This window comes from Spermophilus citellus, assembly GCF_964194105.1.
Source record: "Spermophilus citellus genome assembly, chromosome: 5".
NCBI classification, from domain to species: domain Eukaryota; kingdom Metazoa; phylum Chordata; class Mammalia; order Rodentia; family Sciuridae; genus Spermophilus; species Spermophilus citellus.
This window is the reverse complement of record NC_138186.1, coordinates 142,451,904-142,471,596: the sequence shown is the minus strand read 5'-3', so window position 1 is coordinate 142,471,596 and position 19,693 is coordinate 142,451,904. Positions and strand designations below refer to the sequence as shown.

General features: G+C 40.9%; 1 protein-coding gene across 1 annotated transcript; it reads right to left on the bottom strand.

The window, feature by feature from the left end:
* Positions 1-433: 433 nt before the first annotated feature.
* Positions 434-17,916, bottom strand: ALDH8A1 (aldehyde dehydrogenase 8 family member A1; the record flags this gene model as incomplete). The annotated part of the gene is made up of 7 exons (XM_081296176.1): positions 434-886; positions 2,234-2,395; positions 5,450-5,706; positions 10,929-11,078; positions 12,720-12,875; positions 14,193-14,340; positions 17,791-17,916. The coding sequence occupies 7 exons, from the start codon at positions 17,914-17,916 to the stop codon at positions 434-436; spliced, it is 1,452 nt and encodes a 483-aa protein (XP_081152302.1).
* Positions 17,917-19,693: the final 1,777 nt, after the last annotated feature.

The window sequence follows — 19,693 nt, the reverse complement described above, 5'->3', positions numbered from 1 at the left end:
GAGTAGCCAGTTATCACTTAGCCACACAGGTGGATAATGGACCAGAAGAACATCTCCACAGTCCCCTTAAAGGCAGGAAATTATGCTGAGTTGTTTCTCTTCAGCTTTGTGGATTTTTTTACTCCATATTTGTAAATGAAAATATCTGATTACTGAGGATTCCAAGAATTCAATCTAGATGATGAAAAAAATCCTATGAAGACATGACAAGATGATCATGTGGCCTCCTTGTTGTGACTTCCTATTCAGAAGTATTCTCTTCTGAGTCCACATTGAAAATAGATAGCATCTCACGAGCCTTCCAAGGTAAGCTAGAGAGAGCTTCCTGCCGTCAGGATGTGCTGCGATGGACACCTGCACTTCCTTCATCACACTGGACAGCAGGGTCTCTGCTGCAAAGCAGTGACGACAGCAGCTTCCCCATGGGCGAAGTTCAGTACTTAACTGTGATGGTTTTGATTTCAGTAAAGAAGTCATGAGAGTCCTTGGCTCCCTCCCTTCCTATCCCAGAATACTTCATCCCCCCAAAAGGTAGGTTCAGCTCTCTGATCAGCCAGCAGTTGGTCCAGACCAAGCCCGACTGCAGCTTCTGAGCCACCCGGTGGATGCGTCCCACATGGCCTGACCATACTGTAGCCGCCAGCCCATATTTAACATTGTTGGCCCTTCTAATCACTTCCTCTTCGCTATCAAAAGGGACAACACACGTCACTGGACCAAATATCTCTTCCTTCATACAGCAGGACTCATCATTAATGTCTGTTATCACCGTGGGAAGCATGAAGTAGCCCGCCTGATTCCTGGGGGGCAGGCTCAACCTATCTACCCCCTCGCCACATAGGATTTGGGCCCCTTCAGCACGAGCCTTCTTGATGTAACTTCTGACCTGGGCAGGTATCAAACATAGTTAGCAAATTCTCATTATTTAGCTTCACACAAGTCAATATAAAAAAAATATTTCCTATTCATCAGAAAGCAGTATAAGATCATGGCTAAGAAAGTCTAGGGTTTTCTTGTCACTCAGCTGCTAAACCTTAGGGCAGCCATCATATAGGCATTCAGCCATCATGCACCGGGGAAGAAAGGAATATATTTAATATCTAAGTGTCAGACACTCAGATTCTTACTTTACCTACATCCTCACTTGATTCTCTCAAAACTCTAGCAACTATCTTTATCTTTATTACCCCTATTTGCTGATATTATATTTGAGCCTCAGAGAAAATACATTGTTCATGAAGCTAATAAAAAGTAAAGTTAAATTCATACTCTGGTGTATTCTGTAGTTAAATACATGAAAGAATATTTTCTCCCTTTTTTTTATTGGAGGGGGATGTCCATTATAAATGGGAAGTGAGTGATTTGTAAGATTTATAGGCCAGAATGTCCTTCAATAGCTGAGCTTCGAAGAAAAATAATTTCTAGTCTCATTACTGATTATACTCTGAAACTACATCTGGATAATTAATGTAGTACAGCTAACTACAATGGAAATCAAAGTGTGTAATAAATTAACCCAGTGACTCCAAGATAATGACAGATGTGCTTTCTTGAAAAGAGGCTTAAAAGAGGCTTGGTTCGTGTGTTTTGTTTCTTTTCAGAATCTTGATGCTGAACCATGCTGGCAGGAAAGATGGCCAGGACCTGTGCACCTTTGTACCAATACCAGGTAGTTTAAGACGAGAATGTAAAAGTATTCAAGGAAAATGGGTGACTTGATTTTGGATCATAACTGAAACACAAAATATGGTGCAATTTGAATCATTTTCCCAACTAATACTATGCACCTTCTATGTTCTAGGTATTTTTCTGGGCTTTGAGGACACAACAGTGAATAAACCTGGCCATGGAGCTTCCATTCTAGTTAAGGAACTCCATTTGCATATTCAAATCTAAAGTTTCTAGGGCTGGGGATGTGGCTCAAGCGGTAACGCGCTCGCCTGGCATGCACACAGCCCGGGTTCGATCCTCAGCACCACATACAAACAAAGATGTTGTGTCCGCCGAAAACTAAAAAATAAATATTAAAATTCTCTCTCTCTCTCTCTCTCTCTCTCTCTCTAAAAAAATAAAAATAAATAAAGTTTCTAGAACCTATGTCCAGAGACAACTTCCCATAGCCCATAATTTTCCAGAAGTAATTACAGTATCTCTAAGGCCGATGTGTGTGATGCTTGTGCTGAGCTTCTCTTCCAAAAACTTTCTGTAACTTACATGACAGAGGTGTACTTACTTTCTCCAAATGTGCTTTACTTATCAGAGCACCCACGCTGGCTGATGGATCAGAAGGAATGCCGACCTTCCACTTTCTGGTAGCTTCTACAAACCTCTTTAAAAATTCATTATAGATGCTCCTCTGAACAAAGATCCTGCTGGTGCAGAGACAGATTTCACCCTGTGAAGAATGTGAACAATGACAATGTTCCTTCATGGTAGATCCCCCATCACTTTCTAGTGCCTGTCATGTATCAGGCACTAGTCTAGACAATGGGATCCAGTGGTGAACAAGACCAAGTCCCCACCATGTGGACACATAGTCTTGTAGGAAGACAGACAAAACCACAAATGAACACTTTCAATACACAACAAAGCTTCAGGTAGTGATCAAAGCAATAAATGAAAATTAGGCAGAGGAGGGGAATAAAAGCTGATGGAGGAGGAGACAACTATTTTACTAAAGGGCATTCTGGAAGGCAATGCAAAGAGGAGACATTTGGAGAATGAGCTTTTTATCGACATTAAGGAGCTGGATGAGCAAAGATCTGGAGGAAGAATTCCAGCAGTAAGCATGGAGGATCTGCTGCAGGAAGGAGCAGGTGTGGGAGTGGGGCAAAAAGAAGTGTGGGGTGAGGCTGGGAGTGGAGGCAGGAATGGGAAGTGAACAAGGCAATGTGGTGCACCCTCATGGGCTCATATAGAGCTTACATTTTAGTCTCAGTATCGTGAAAATGGAAGGTTTTATGCAGAAGAGTGATATAATCAGATTTACATTTTAAAGTTATGATTCTGACAGCTGTGTAGAAAATAGAAAAGAAGGAAATCAGAGTGGAAACAGAGAGCAGATTTATAAGACTATTTCAAAGTGCAGATGAGTGGAGGTAGCTTGGACCAGAGAGGCACCAATGGAGACAGAGAGAAGTAATAGGAATCTAGTGAGTTTAAATTCTTACAGGGGTTTGGAACCCTAAAAGTATAGGAGACAGGCATGGATGCACTGGAGAAGTTATAGGTTGCAGGTTATATCTTAAAGATAGGACATAAATGCATAAATAACTATTTTCATCCTAGGAAACAGAATGCTTCTACCTTGGTATTTGCAAAAAGGTTTATTATATGAATTAAACAGTTAATGTTTCAAAATGACCAATTCTTTCTGCAAACAGGATAAATCAGAACCATCTGCTTATCTGGTTTGGGCAATGACCAACACCAGACAGGTTCATCTGCACAAGTGCCCTGTGCCCTATGAGGAAGGAGGGTGTGATAAAGAGACTTGAGAGTTTTACCAAGTTTCCCGTTACTCAATGCCAGGAAAGCAAGGGAATACTGAAATCCCTGGGAGGATGACTTCAGAGGAAATGAAAAAAGGATGATACTATCTATCGAGTCTCTGCCATTTGCCAAGGATACTCGTTCCTTAATAACTCTGATGTGTTGGCATTCTTATTTTACAGTTAAGAAATATATGCCCAAGTTTGTACAGACATGCTTCCCCCAATAAGCCAAATATGTTTAATTAAGAAGGAAGTATGTCTTCCATGAGACTCATCACTTAGCTAAAGTGAAATAATCAAGCTACTTTTTTTTTTTATTTGTTCCTAAAATCCATTTGTTGCTTTGGACTGGCCCTGATCCTTCTCCCACTGATACTTTAAAACACCCCAAGAGGAAGTTTCTTTGGGCACACTCAAACCCTCGCATGATGCTAGTAACTGAGCAGCCAGAAGTCTACACCTCCAGGCTCAGTACACATTTACTTTAATACAGAGAACGTGCCTTCCTTTCTCACCTCAACTCTAAATCCTTGGAATTTGTTTCTCTTTTGTTATCTGGAAATCATCAAAACACTGAATTCAATTATCCATTTGATATTTTCTGATTTTAATGATTAAATCAGTTGTATCAAAAAAAAGGCCTTTTCTATTGATCTCAAATTTCTCTGTGTTTCTAGTCATTTTCTCTAGGAATTATGGTAAATCAAATAATTACCATTATAATCATTTTTAAAATAATATTCTATAGGGTTGGGTTGTAGCTGAGTTGAAGGGTGCTTGCCTAGCATGCACAGTACCCTGGGCTCAATCCCATGTGACACCAAAATAATAATAGTAAAATAATAATAATAATAATAATTATTATTATTATTATTATTATTATTATGTTTTTCACTTTACATTTGCAAAATCCTATCAGAAGGGATTGTTATAGCTCAAATTATTCTACAGGTTTAGAAATAGAGGTTCAAATGATTATGCAACATCCAATGTTTCTCCAATTAGGAAAATGCAAATCTGTCTCATCCTACTGCTCTGAAGTTCTAACTGTTTTGTGTAAGCCTTTATTCGCTACTAAAATAAAACTATCTGGGCTGGGGATGTGGCTCAAGCGGTAGCGCGCTCGCCTGGCATGCGTGCGGCCCGGGTTCGATCCTCAGCACCACATACCAACAAAGATGTTGTGTCCGCCGAGAATTAAAAAATAAAATAAATATTAAAAATTCTCTCTCTCTCTCTCTCTCCCTCTCTCTCTCTCTCTCTCTCTCTCTCTCTCTCTCTCTCTCCTCTCTCACTCTCTCTAAAAAAAAAATAAAAAAAATAAAATAAAATAAAATAAAACTATCTCTTGGAGCAAACCATTCGGTAATAGCACATATCTGCTACGAACTATGCAGACATTGATACTAAAACTATTGCACAGAGACAGGTACTGCTTCCATCTTCACAAAGCTGTTGTACAGTTGATCTGATCTAGCATTCTTAATCCTTTGGGGTACCATGACCTTGAAGAGTGTAACACTACAGAGCCTGCAAAACCATTGTTATGTAATTTCTGGGAGATGCAAGATGGCCTGAAGCTCTCTATGACATTACAGGCAATGGTAACAATGTGTGAATGCATTTAAAATATTTAAATTTAAAATAGAATAAGGTCCACTAGAAATAGGACATGTGAGCAGCAAGAGGAGATAGTGCAAATGCGTGACTTACAAAATGGAGGAGGCTGAAACAGCAAACTCAATCATTCTGCCCATGTGCGGTACATGATAAAAATTATATAAACAACAATGGGAGCTTAATGAACAGAAGCTGATAGACACTGGAATATCAGTGTACTGATCCTCCTTTCATGGAAGTGACTGGATTTACCCATTCACTCCTGGGATTTGCACTGTGATAAAACAGATTCAGGTTGACAGGGCCATGGGGTGGGGAATACCCAGAGCACATACCTGGTTGGCAAAGCTGGATCTGACAGTTGCTGGAATACAGTCCTCCAGATTGGCATCCTCAAAAATGATGGCAGGATTCTTGCCCCCCAGCTCCAGGGAGAGCTTCTTACAGAAGGGAGCACTCAGCTGGGTGATCCGCTCAGCTGTGGGTTGACTCCCAGTAAAGGAGATCAAGGGCACCTCTGGGTGGGTCACCAGGGCCTCACCTACCTTGGGCCCTGTTCCAAACACAATATTGACCACACCTGGTGGAACACCTGGATGGGAAACAGTATCCGTGATAGTAATTCTCCTCTGTGTGTTGAGGACTTAAGGTTACACAAAGACTCTCCTTGAACTTACAATAGCTTGAAGGGGAGAAGCACTTGATAGGTTTTACAACACTCAGAGCTTTTATGGCTACCTCCAGTTTAATAGCAAAGCAAGGACTACAGAGTCGCTTCTGCCTATAGAACCCATTAGGTGGGATTTCTCTGGTGCTCACAGGTTCACATCCTAGGTAATTCATCCCACAGTAGTGACTACACTTTAAGCACTCCAGATGCACATATATTCTCAGGCAGGTCAATTCCAGTGGGGGCTCAGTGCCCTGCTCCAATGTGGTATTTAGGAGCTAAAATGCAGGGGGAAAATGTTAAGTAGAGGGATGTGTAAATCTGCAAAGAAGATTGACTACCTTGGCCAGGGAAGTAGGGGAAGTTTCCCAGGGTGAGGTTTGAGTTGGATGTCCTGTGCCCCATGATTATGAATAGAGCCACTGCAATCTAAAACCAACTTACAAGTACCAAGAGCACCCCAAAATAGATGCTCCAATCTTTTCTATCTACAGATCCTATTGTCCTAATTCTACATGTATATGTTTATGTGTTTTCTGGATTTACCTAATATATGCCTGTCCACCACCAGAAGGTGTGCTCACGAAGGGCAGAAATGACATGTGGTTTCTATTCTTTGTTGTATTCCCAGTTGGTCACATAGGACTAACACCAATAAGGACTCAATTAATTGGGTGCTTAGTGTGGGCCAGCCATTGTTATTAGCGATTTATAGTAATCACCCCCTTATCTGTGGATTTATTATCTGTGGTTTCAATAACCCACTCACAGTGACTCTCTGAAAATATTAACATTTGTCTTTACTATTTCAAGAGGGAAAGAGACCATACTCATGTACCTTTTATCATAGTATGTTGTTATAATTGTTCTACTTTTCTTACTAGTTATTGTTTATCTCTTTCTGTGCCTAATTTGTAAATTAAACTTTATCAAAGATGTGTCTGTATAGGGGGAAACTTAGTGTATGTGTGTGTGTGTATGTGTGTGTGTGTGTATATATATCTCCCAATATTAGGCATAGTTTCAGGCATTCACTGGGGGTCTTGGGACCTATTCTCCACTGATAAAGGGGGACTACTATACCATTTTTAGAACTCACAGAAGCCCTATAAGGTACTTGGTATTATTATCCTCACTTTACAGGTGAGAAAATTGAGGCAAAGTAAGATTTAATAAAGAGTAAATACCAAAACTGTCCAAAGCAGGTTAATAAATAATTGTTAAATAAATGAATGAGTGAATGAAAGCTTAGAGTCCCGTATCCAAATTGGAAATGGCTTGCGAATACAGGAAGATGTGTGTGCAGAAGAGAACTCACATACAATCACATCGTGTCTCGAAGTTCTTAGAGTCTGCTGGGAGGTAGCTGAATTTAATCCATTTCTTTAGGAGAACATAGTAAGTGCAGAAGTCCTCCATCATAGAGCTTTTGGAGCTGCCTGCTCCTTGTCTCCTTCCCTTGCCCCAGGTAAGGCATTCTCTCCTCAATAGAAACCCTCTCTGGAATTCCTAGCAACACTTCAAGAATCTGTGCTTAATGTATAAATAAGAATTTCACAGTGACAATCAGTTATCATGAAGAATACTCTCCCACAGGGCCACTGCCTAAGCCTGATCACCTTCAGGGGACAATGGAGGTCTGTCCACAGAAGACCCTAAGGTAAGAAGTTTCAGTGCCATGGAGTATCTGTCAGAACCTCCCTTCTAACAGCCCCCCACTTCTCCTCAGTCTGTGCATCTGTTGAATCTAGCTCAGGTCATTTCTGGATCCCAGGTCATCACCAGAGGTGTGCCTGGTACCACGTGAAAGCCCCTGGGCTCCAGGTGGGGGCAAAGAGTCTGGAAGGAGAACAACTTATGGGGAGAAAACAAGGACAAGTTTCCCTCATTTCCTAGATGGGGTTAGGCCTCTCCATCTAATATGGGGCATGTGTGTGGCTGGATGGGGGAGTGGGAGAGGAAGGGGGACTGTTAATACATCCTGAAGAAAAAATGACTTGAATCACTTCTCCTGTGTGAAGCAGCATTTAACAGAGGGTGAGAGGAACACAGGAACACCATATATTTCTCACCACAGGAGAGTGAGCTCATTTTGGCAGCCCAATTGCCTTCCACAAGCAATGTTAACCTTTGATTCTGCTTCTGTGGCACCCATGTTCAGATGTAAAGAGGTATCTGCTGGCCATGATTTCTCAGGACCATTTTGCCATTTGATCCAGACATTAGTGAAATTTTTTACAGATATTTTCCTGTTGACCCTTAAAAGATTCCAATTCTAAGAGAAGGAAAGCAGTTGGTTAAATTGGCAAACAGATATTCAGCAAAAATCAGGCAAGGTAGTTAGTAGGCAAGTTGGGAACACAGGAACAGACAAGAATGAACCCTCTCAACTGCTAGTGTGTGGCAGGGAGAAGTATTTAAAATTTAAATAGAGCTAGGGGCAAGAAGAACAGTGAAAAAGGCCACAAACCCCCAGGAGACTCTCCAAGAATGAGGGCAAACATTTGGTACCACCAAAAAAAAAAAAAAAAAGAATATTCCAGACTCCCAAAGAGGTACTTACTTATAGTTCTACACCAGGGACTAGAGGAGCTAGCTCTTTAAAATACAGAATAAGTTAGCAGTTCGTTTTCACTTCCCCCCTCACACTCTTAAAAGTTCCTCCTGCATTGCTCTACAGTAGGATTTCCTGGCTGTGATTCACACTCCTCCAAATCCCAGTGGAGAAACCCAAGGCTTAAGAGAGGTGAGATTTGAGCAGCACCTCTCTGTATTTTTCAGGGGAGAAAAGCTTGGCAAAGGTAGCCCAGCGGGGAAGGAGAAGAGCTGCCTTGGCTTTACAGGACTGTTTGCTCACAAGCAAGATCCAAGCTGGGAAAATAGAGGGAAATGGAAAGCTCTCGTGCAGACCAGGTTCTGGGGAAAGTGGTGAGGAAAGAAAACGCATCATAGATCCAGATGTGTGGTTTCAGGAGAGTGCGCAGGAAAACAGGGCTTCACATTCCCTCCTCCATGAGATCAAAGGAGAGGGAAGTCCCTGCCACAGTTTGGATTAGGAATGTCCCCAAAGGCCCACGTGTTGAAGGGTTGGGCTCCAGTCTGTGGTACTGCTGGGAGGTGGTGTAAATTTTAAGAGGCAGGGCTGGTGGGAGGAAGTTAGGTCACTACGGGAGTGCCCTAGAAGGGAATATGGGGACCTCCTGCTTACCATGAGGTGAGCTGTTTCTTCCACCATGTGCTCCCACCATAATGTCCCATCTCATCACAGGCCCAAAAGCAATGGAGCCAACTGACTATGAAGTTCCAAAACTGTGAGCCAAAATAAACCTTTCTTCTTTTTAGGATGATTTATCTCAGGTATTTGTTATAGCAACAGAAAGCTGATCCTGAACCCTTCTAGGAAGCTGCAGTCACCAGCTGAGAAGAAATATCCCATAAGTTTGCATTTACCAAAGACTCAGTTTTGCAAAGGATGGGATTAGAACGGTGGTCACTTTTGTAAGGAAAGACTGATACATTCTGGGACATTGGAGAGGTAGGTACATTAGAATCATATATTCCCCCCAGAGGACCAGGGCTTCCATGGACATTACCCCAAAGACGTGGGTTGGGAGACCTCATTCCTCTGTAGCAATACTAGGGTCTTTTGGCCCAGTGCCCTAATCTAAACAGGTTCAGTATTAACCTATCATTAGAATCCTAGAGAAATGACTAAATTTCACTGGACCCTAATGTGTATGTCTTTGTTGCAAGAGAAAAGATATCCAGAAGGAAAAGAGGATAGGCTTGTACCCACTGCCCATTCTATAAATATGGGAGAGCCCAGCGGTACCTTTTCTGTGTGCTGTAAGTCAGTGACACCGCAGAAGCTGACATACCCAGAAGGGTGGCAGTCTGTCCCCAGCTCCCAGACATCATTCCACCCTGACTGTGGTGGACATGAGCCCAGAGACCTAATAGCAAGGGGCCTTCTCACAGGTTACCTGCAGGGCTTCCTGCCCGTGACCTCCAAACCCCAGTTCAGTATCAGACTGTCTGTGTGGAGTTGCACCTAGAACAAATCCAGGACTGCACTCTGAATGTGGCCATTAAACTATTAGAAGAAAGAAGGCAAGGAGTGAATACAGTTTGTACTGTGAGATGAGCATAAGATTTGGAGGGTCAGGGGTAAAATATTATGGTTGGATCATTAATGGCTCCTAAAACTTCATATATTAGGCAACGCATGAACGTTGAGAAGTAAATGATTGTAAGAGTTACAATCTCATCAATGGATTTATCCATTTGATAATAATCCATCAAATGGGTGAAGAATTTGAATAGATTCCTGGGTAGTAATTCTAGGCAGGTGGAGCATGGCTGGAAAAGTAGGTCACAGGGGGTAAACTCTGAGGAATTATAACTTGTCCCTGGCCTCTCACACATGCACACTGTCCCTCCCTCTCTCCTTCCAGGCTGCCATACACTGCGCAGCTTTCCTTCACCAAACCCTTCCACCATGATGTTCTGTCTCACCTCTGGCCTAGAGCAATGGAGTCAGTCTCTGAAACTGTGAGCCCAATTCTTTCTTTCTCTAAATTGTTCCTGACAGGTATTTGAATCACACTAATGAAAAACTGACTAACACAAGGAGCAAATGTGCGAGCCTGATAGGCTGTGGCCTCTCACCTTCTGATTATTGATCCCAAATCAAGGAAAACCAAAGGATTTATATTCAAATCCTTTGGAAATGGCTGTGTCTATGAGGTATTGTGTACAACTTATAGGAATACCTTGCAATCTTCTCCTTTTCACCAAGATTAACTTGTGGCTTAAACCTAAGATTTAAATTGACCATTAAAGATACTCTGCATCGAGCTGATGTATTTGATTAGATCAGGACTTTTTAAGTTTGCAATACTGTTTACTGTTTTATGCTCTTGCACTGCAAGACACCACCCTGTGAGGTGGGTCTATTCTGCAGGAGCAGTTGAATAGAGAGAACAGTGTGAGAATGCCCTGCTGTGGATAAAGAGGATTTCTCAGAAAAGGATCAGGGAGACAAATCCCATAGATGTCTTTGGACTGGATATTGTTGCCAAGTGGGAGATCTGTATGTAATATAACTGCACCTCCCCTAAATTTTCCCCCCAACACCTATTTACCTGCTTTATTCAGGAACTTGCACAACATCCACGCAGTCACTGAAGTTAGCTCACTGGGCTTTGCTATCACAGTGTTCCCAGCAGCGATGGCCGGAGCTATCTTCCAGGTCAGCAAGTAGAGGGGCAAATTCCAAGGACTAATCAGACCCGCTAAAGGACAAGAACAGAAGCACTTCTATGGTGACATGCCCTTCAGTGGCAGGTTCGCCGTATAAGGTTACTGAGAACTCCTTCATGCTGCATGAAACTTATTTACTCTTAAAAACCCTAGACTTGGCTTATTTATAGGTAACTTCAAGTAAATCAATCTAAAATTTATTACGCGCAATTGTGCCTTTCAAAACAGTTTTCCCATTTCTTGATGGCTCACAATTATAATTATGAACAACAGTGTAAGCCCCAAGGCCACAAGGCTGTAATCAATCTACTGCTTAACAATTTCAGAATGTAATGCATTTTGAGATTTATAAACTGGGCTTTACTTTTTTAAAAAATTTCTCCCTTCTCATTACTAAGCTGTTCAGCTGCTATTTATTTTAACAAGTTTATTCACCTCTATTTCCAATATGTTGTGGATTGACACATAATACCTCAAGTTTTCTTAGAATTATTTGTAAAGTAGGATCAAAACGGTTCTAGATGGTCCTGGTAGGGGCCCTCCTGTCAGTAAAGCCAATCAACTTTCATGCATAGATCATGAAAACCATCTAAGCTGTTTAGAATATTCTTAAATAAAAATTCTCTCTAGATTCTCACCTGTATCCTGACCCAATAGATTTCCTGAATAAGTAATATACCAACTTCTAGAGTGTATCTCCATGCGGTATTCTGAAACTATCCAGGTTCTTAACCACAACACTCAACAAATATAAAGCCTCTATCATGACTAAGGAAATGGATTCACTTCATTTTAAACTCTGCCCTAAAACCTGTGTTATGAAAGTAAATGTGTATTTTACAGTATTAAATTTCCCAGCGGGAGAAAAAAATCTGTTCTTCAGGGTATAACAAAATATTGTTTCAGCAAAATACTTTATCATTCTTCTTAGAAAGCAGTTAAGGCTCTCCATAATGCCTTAAAAATGTTATTTCCAAAAAGTTCGAAGAATCAAAACAATAAAATGTCTCATTTTCTTTTCTTTTATATTCATGTTAACTAATAAAATATGGTTTCTTTTCAGGGGAAACATTGCCATCTACTGGACATGTCTAGTCATTGCAGACATTTAGATGTTTCTTCAAAGGACAGGAGGCAAAGAACTGAGTGGAGGAAGTAGAGCATTCTCAGCCAATGATTATTAATTAAACAAATTCATAGGTGTATTCATTATTCTAAGTATCCTATACCGATGATTTATTTAATTCATATATGTTATTAAAACATATGTAAGGATAAACTACTATCCCGGCTTTTCAGAGAAGATACGGAAGCACACATAATTCTTGAGTCAAAACCACTGCACTCTTTGGGTTGTTTGGTTGGTTATTGTTGTTTAATTATTGGTGGCAAAAAAATATATCCTGGCATGTGAACTTACTCCTAGCATCATTCTTTTCCAAAATTTTTTTTGGAAATTGCAATTTTCAAAAATAATGTTCCAGGAATTTGTAGGGAATTTGACACAAAGAGAATAAATTAGAAATAGATTTTTGAGGTCAACAAATTTTCAGTAAAAAGGGAGAAATTGGCTCCTTCATTTTCCTTAGACCATTCCTTGAGATTAATTCTACAGAATTTTCTGAGCACCTCTGTGCATGATCATGACATATGCTTTTCCCACCAGCACCTACCGATTCCCACCGGAGTTCGCACTGTGTAGTGCAGACAGCCCAGGTGATCCATCTGTGTGCTCTCTGTCGTGTGGTGCAGGATGGAGGAAGCAAAGAACCGGAAGTTCTGCACAGACCGGGGAATGTCTATAGTTCTTGCCATCGTCAGGGTTTTCCCTGTAGGGAAGAAAGCACTTCCAAGTGTGTTCTAAGTGGAGTGAGTAGACATGGACAGAGGTGTCCATCAACCGTCACCACACCATATCCCAATTCACGCTGGACTAGTCACAGTTCCTTCCAGCCCTGGGGAGGCATTCCTTGACTATGGATGGGTAAAACTATGAAATTATTAGGTATGAGGTTATAATATCAGCAGGGGTGGGGGCAGAGTTGACTCAGATCATCTTTGCTTTGTGGACTGAACATTTTGTAGCTCTCATTGTGAATTTGTCAGATGCAAACACTTCACCCACACAAGCTCTTGCCAGTCCAAAATCACCAGGCTTTGTAAGTGCTGTGAAGGGGTTGAGATAATGGGTATTGAGATAGCTGTGTTTGCACATCACATACAAACACGTGAGTTCTATTAAATGTCCCCCTAACACATGATGGTAATCTGAAGGATTAGCAGGAACATCCCAGCCATGGATGCTGTGTGACACTTGCTCACCTGTCACATGTCCCCATTCCTGGATGGAGTGGAAGGAGAAGCATGATCTTGCCTGGATTGCCCCTGAGTGCCCTCCAGTGAGGCAAAGAAACTCTGCTACCAAGAAAGGTGGAGAGCAAACATTTTCTTTCCAAGGGCTTCCCCCAGGTTGCTTCCTAACTCTATGTTGATTTATGGCATGCATACATTTTTTTTAAAGTTTTTGGCTCTTCCTAATAGACTGTGTTGCAGAAATTTACAAACATTTATTCAAGGAAGGAGAAAAATTGGGAGATTGTGTTAGGAGTGGACTAGTGGACTGATAAGATCAGAGCACTTTCTACATAACTTGACTGTGCCACTGCTCTTCAAATGATCTTTGCTTTGAAACTCTCAGAATGGGAGGAAGATTGAGTGATCAGCCCTAGTTCCTCATCTGTCCCCATATCCATGCCCTTTGCTATGGACCTTTGCATTTTGTTCCACCAAAGGAACAGAGTATAATTCTTTGCCCCTTGACCTTGGGTTCAGTCTCACGACTGCTGTGAATGGGGCAGGAGCAGCCAGCTGGAAGCCATGACTTTCCACAGCCTTGGATGGTTTTGCCTCCACCTCTGCCATTGCTGTAAGAAAGCACCTGCCTGGCACCTCAGGAGGGTCGATATGAATAATGACAAAGAGTCCTGAATTCTATCAATTACATTTAAGTGTCAAGAGACCACCTCACACACTGGAAGAAGGGTACTAATGGTCGATATTGGGTGACATATTGCTGTTCTTATAAGCATTTAGTACAAGACCTCTACACTCAAACCACAGCTCTGTTAGAAAGAAATGGCTCTCACCTTGGTCTTTAGATTCTGCCTGGGCCAACTCCTCAAGGGACTGCTCCAGCAAGTCTGCCAGCCGGTTCAGGACCTGGGAGCGCTCCTGGGGGCTGCAGGATGACCAGCTGGGAAAGGCCTTTCTGGCCGCCTCCACTGCGACCTCGATCTTTGAGGAGCAAACAGAAGAGGGAGGAAGATCAGCTTAAAGCTGTTGCTCCTGAGGGACTGGAGGAATCCAGAACCCACAGCTCCCTTTTATCCAAAATGTGCCAGTGCTGGGCTACCACATGTAGGCAACACAGGTGTTTATGCCACCAGCAAATAGAAACCACAAAAACAAAGCAAAACCCTCCATCTCAACCAAAGGAGCTAGAATGTGGCAGTCAGCTAATCAGAAAGAAGCTGTTCAAATCTCAACAGATATGCAATGTCAATCATTTTCCAAAGAACAGACCTTTATGAATATTGAATAGGAGGGGAAACTTACTTTAGATGTATGGAATCTCCAAAGCTCTTAATCCAGTTCTAACATTGTATAAAATCTAAAGTTTTGTATGAAATCCTACCCTTGGAATGTCATTGGCCCTTGGAATGGCTAATCCTATGTTAGTCATTTATTGAATAATTTTATAACTAAAGGATTATGACTAAATATACCAATTATTTCAGTTAGCCTCTTTATCTTGAGTATTTTATGCCCCATTTTACAAATGAGGAAGTGAGGCACAGAAAGCTCATTTAACTTGCCAGAAGTGACACAGCTAATAAATGCACATCAGGATACAAATACAGATCTTTTTGGTTCCAAAAACCAGAAGCTGACTTGTTATGGCATAACCACTGGCCCTGCCCAAAGCCCAGTGAGCAATGGAAGGGGTGGGTCTCTGTTGGAAAGGAGGGGATCTAGGGTTGAACAGAAATCTTAGATCTCTAGTTTTGAAGCTACATCCCCAAAGAAGCAACATGAGGAGGTATGGGCAGGGCCAACTCATGACCAAAATGTGACTCGGGCAAAGTGAATCTGGAGTGCTTTCCTGCTTCTGCCTTTCTTCTCATTCAGGGAATGTCTAATCAATGCCTCTTCCAGACACGGCAAATCTGTAGTCCATGTGTCACGGCTCTCCTCTGCTTGTGCATGATAAACAGTCACTTACACCTTTCTCCCACCACTGGGCCCAGCTCAGCCTCAGAATCCTTCTTCACAGGCTTCAGACAGTCAGGAGTGCCTTTCTTGGGCCATGTGATCTGACCATCCAGACTCCTGATCTAGCCCCTCTCATGAAGAACCCCACCAATGTGTCCCTTGTTCCCTCTGGAAAAAAGTTACTTTCAGCTGAGCTGAAGTAAGGCATGAGATTATTAAGGGGGTTTAGCTCAGTGGTTGAGTGTCCATCTAGCATGTGTGTGGCCCTGGGTTCCATCCCTAGCACAGCAACCACAACCATTGAAGATTAAGATTCTCATCGTCAGTAGAAATTTGTCTGAGGATGGCAGCCTCACCCCCAAAACCGAATCTCTAATGTGGACCTGCAGGCAGGATGAAGGAAGGGAGGTGGACTTTTTGGTGATCTTCACCTCAATCTGCAGTCATGGAAAATCTACTGCCAGCCAACCAGAGGGGCTCCATTCCTACAGTAGATCATGTACAATTCTGATATGTAACATTTAGAAAATTCAAGTCTATTCATGTTTTCTAAAATGTCTTATGTCACCTGATTTATGTTTGTACAATATAGACGGCATATCAATCTACTATATACAATAATATTACTGTAAGCTAAAACTTAGAAAGTGTCAAGCACTGAGGGCTTTACATGGATTAATCCATCTCATCCTCAGAACAACACTACGAAGGAGGAATCATTACTATCCCCATTTCATAAATGGGAAGAATGAGGCACAAAGAGGTTCAGCTGTAAGTCAAGGTCACAGGCAGCAAGCCATGGAACGGGTGTTTGCACCTAGGCAGTTTGACTCTGGTCTGTGTTTCCGGCTGCAATGCCATAACACAAATGAGCAACAATAAGTATATGTATGTGTGTGTCTGAGCATGCACACCAGCACACACCCATTGACCTAGGCACCAGACACCAAAGTGTCAGCACTCTGTCCTCGGAACATAAGAACAATAACAGATAACTAATTTCTAGGTTGTTACAACTCGCCCCTTGGGATAATCCTGGTGAGGCACCTTGGTGAAGGCAAAGCACGTAACTAAAGCTGACTGAGGAACCCCTGAGCACTGGCAGGATTTGCCGTGAGCAACTATTTGGAGAAATTTATCATGTAATTTATACAGTGACCTTTTTCTTTTTTTTTTTTAAGCCAGGAAAATAAAATGGGATTTACGGGATCAGATAGAATATTTGTGAGTTGCATTCATGGAAATAAAAAAATATTTATTACTGTAGTAGCAGCTACTATTTTCAGTTTTGATCTATTTTCTGAAAAGGTACAAACCATAAGTTGCAGAAAATATTCAACCTGAATTTGGCATATTTGTCATTTTTAACTTCACTTTGGAAAACACTGTGAAACAAGAAGGAGTGGAAAAGACAAGACCAGATTTCCCACAGCTATCTTGGGTCCTTTAAAACAAACAAAATTGCAGATTATAGTTTAACCAACAAATCAGCCAATACTTGCCAACATTAATCCACAAGTCTAAAGGTTTTGTTAATGCAAGACAGACTTGAAATTTTCACAGAAAAAAATAACTGAGTTCTTCAAAGAAATCTGCATACAACCTATTTTTATAGATGAAGGTCATAATTATATTTTAAATAATCTAGGTTTGTGTCTTAAAAAGAAATTATAATATATTATGCATTAAAAGACTAAACATACACCAGTCATGTTTACCACCGCAGACATATTTACATTCTCAGTGCAGTAACTGAAAACTACTCTAACATGTCTCAGATATTTTATAAATTTCCCAAAGTAAAATCAATTCATCAGCAAAAGAAAAGAAAGAGGGAGTAAAGGAAGGGAGGAAGGAAAAAAGGGGGAGTGAAGGGAAAGAAAGTCTATATGCCTCTAGGTTCAGAGTTTATAAGGTTATTTTTTTAAAATAAAAAGTCAAATACTTTTAAAATGCTAAATCTAACTCCAAAAGTATATGAGAATTTGATTTTGAGTTTCAATATTCAAATTATTGAATTATCCTAGTTATTTGAAGATATGAGGAATAATTAATGTTGCTGCTCTATTTTAGTGAACTGACACTTTTTTTTAGAAATCCTCAGATTTACTCATAAATTTAGGTAACACTTGGTAGAGAAAAGATACATTTTAATAACAGTTGCTACAGTAACACTTCATACCATACGCCCATAAGGAGATGTCTGAAAATTACAAAAAATAAAAATAAAAAAATAACAACTGAACACAGAGTTGTTAGGTTGGCTAGAAAAATCACTTTATTCTGAATGTAGTAACCTGAAATTTGCTTGAGTCTCAGACATGTCCTGTTACAAGAGAAACCTTAGTGTCTTCCTTCTGCCTCACAATTCTATACTTTTCTCCAACCTCCTTCTCTTTTAGAAAATGAAGTAATTCATAATTTGCCAATTCATTAAATACATTTCTATTTTCTCTAAGCGAACAGACTCACCTCTTCTTTTCCACTATCTGGCACTTTACAGTACACTTCTCCTGTAGATGGATCATAAGAATCTATATAGGAGTGACAAGGTAAAAGTTTCCCATCTATGAAGTTTTCCAGCATCAAAAGTTCCATCGTTCCAGAACAGAGAAGAAGTGCTGTGCCTTTCCCTTCACAATTGTTCCCTGAGTTGTCCCCAACTTTGCCCCCAGTGCTGAGCTGTTCTCTCCTTTTCCAGTCCCAATATCCAATCAGGAAAGTGGGAGGAGACCTGACACCCTCAGAGAACATTCCAGCCTCCAAACTAAGACAACTCTCAAATACCCCACAGACTTCCAGTCCGTGATGAGAAATGGATAACACACCAACTAAAGCTAACATACTAACATCAACTTCCATGATCATTGCCCTTAAAATCATTCAAAGGCATCTGTGTGTATGATTTTATTAGATTCACAGGGTAAATGGTTCATTGCTCATTAAGTGCCAAAACATAAAGCAAGTCCTTTTCATGATTTTCCTCACTTATTCCACACAATAATCCTCCATGACATGAATTAATATCATTATTTCCCCTCTTTTAGACAAGGAAACTGAGCTTCTTCAGAGAGGAAGAGATGATAGGTCACATAGTTAGCAAGGAGTGAACCGTGGAACGCTGGTCTTCAAATCACACGCTCTTAACTCACGGCTCTCATCCCACGGAGGTGAGTAAAGACATACACCCTCTTTCCATTGCTCATCAGGTCTGGGTATTTTTCTGTTGTTGTTTTATTTTTGTTTTACTTTGTGTTTTCCATTTTGGCTGCCTTTCTCTCTGAAAAGCTCTCTCTCCACCCCAAAACCAGGGCTGCAGCAGCAGCTCAAGTCTTCCCAGATGTGCCATGGAAATGAATATAAAAGCCCCAAAGTGTATGAGACACATAGCAAACCAGGCATTCGTTTCCAATTCTACAAACTGATTAAGAGAAATGACCAACTCACCAGAAAAGGTGAGCAAAACATATAAATAAACAATTCATAGCAAAGGGAATGTGATTGGATAACCAGTGTATCAGTGGATGCTCAGCCTCATCGATAATCAAGAAAGGTGAACTACAAAGAGGTGTCCTGCTGGATCATCAGACTTGAGGGTTTTTAAAGGTTAACATCCATTGTGTGGTGTGTGTGGAAAAGCACAGGCATTGCCTTTGATTGGGGTTCACAGAACACTGCAGGGAGCGTGGGGCACGTTGCTAGTGTCAACGTGTAAATGTGTCTGCTTTTTTCTTTTTTTAATATTAGTTGTAGGTGGACACAATACCTTTATTTTATTTATTTATTTTTATGTGGTGCTGAGGATTGAACCCAGCGCCTCACATGCGCATGGGGAAAAGCACTTTACCACTGAGCCACAAGCCCAGAGCTTGTTTGCTTTTAGTCTAGCCATTTCCCTTCATGGAAATGCCCTACAGAATAACTTACTCATGGACAAGTAGATAAATTGTTAGACATTATTTCTTATGGTAATTAAAAAATTGAAATCTATCTATCAGTAGTAGAATATTATAACTGTTTGATCCGTAATAAGGAATGTTACTTAGCCATTAGAAGGGTGTGTTGTTGCTGGGTGCACTGGTGCACACTTGAAATTTCAGCTACTTGGGAATCTGAGGAAGAGACTCACTTGAGCCCAGGAGTTTGAGGCCAGCTTGTAGAACAGAGCAATGTAGTATGTGTATGAAAATAAATATATTTTATGTGTGTGAGAAAAAGACAAGTAGTGAATAACATGAATGGTAGAATCTCCTTGGATGCCTATATAGTTGAGGAGATTAAGGAGGCTTTTTACTCTAAATATTTTTAATTGCTTGAATATTTATGATGAACTCATGTTAACATGTTACTTTTATGTTACTTTTAGTGGAATATT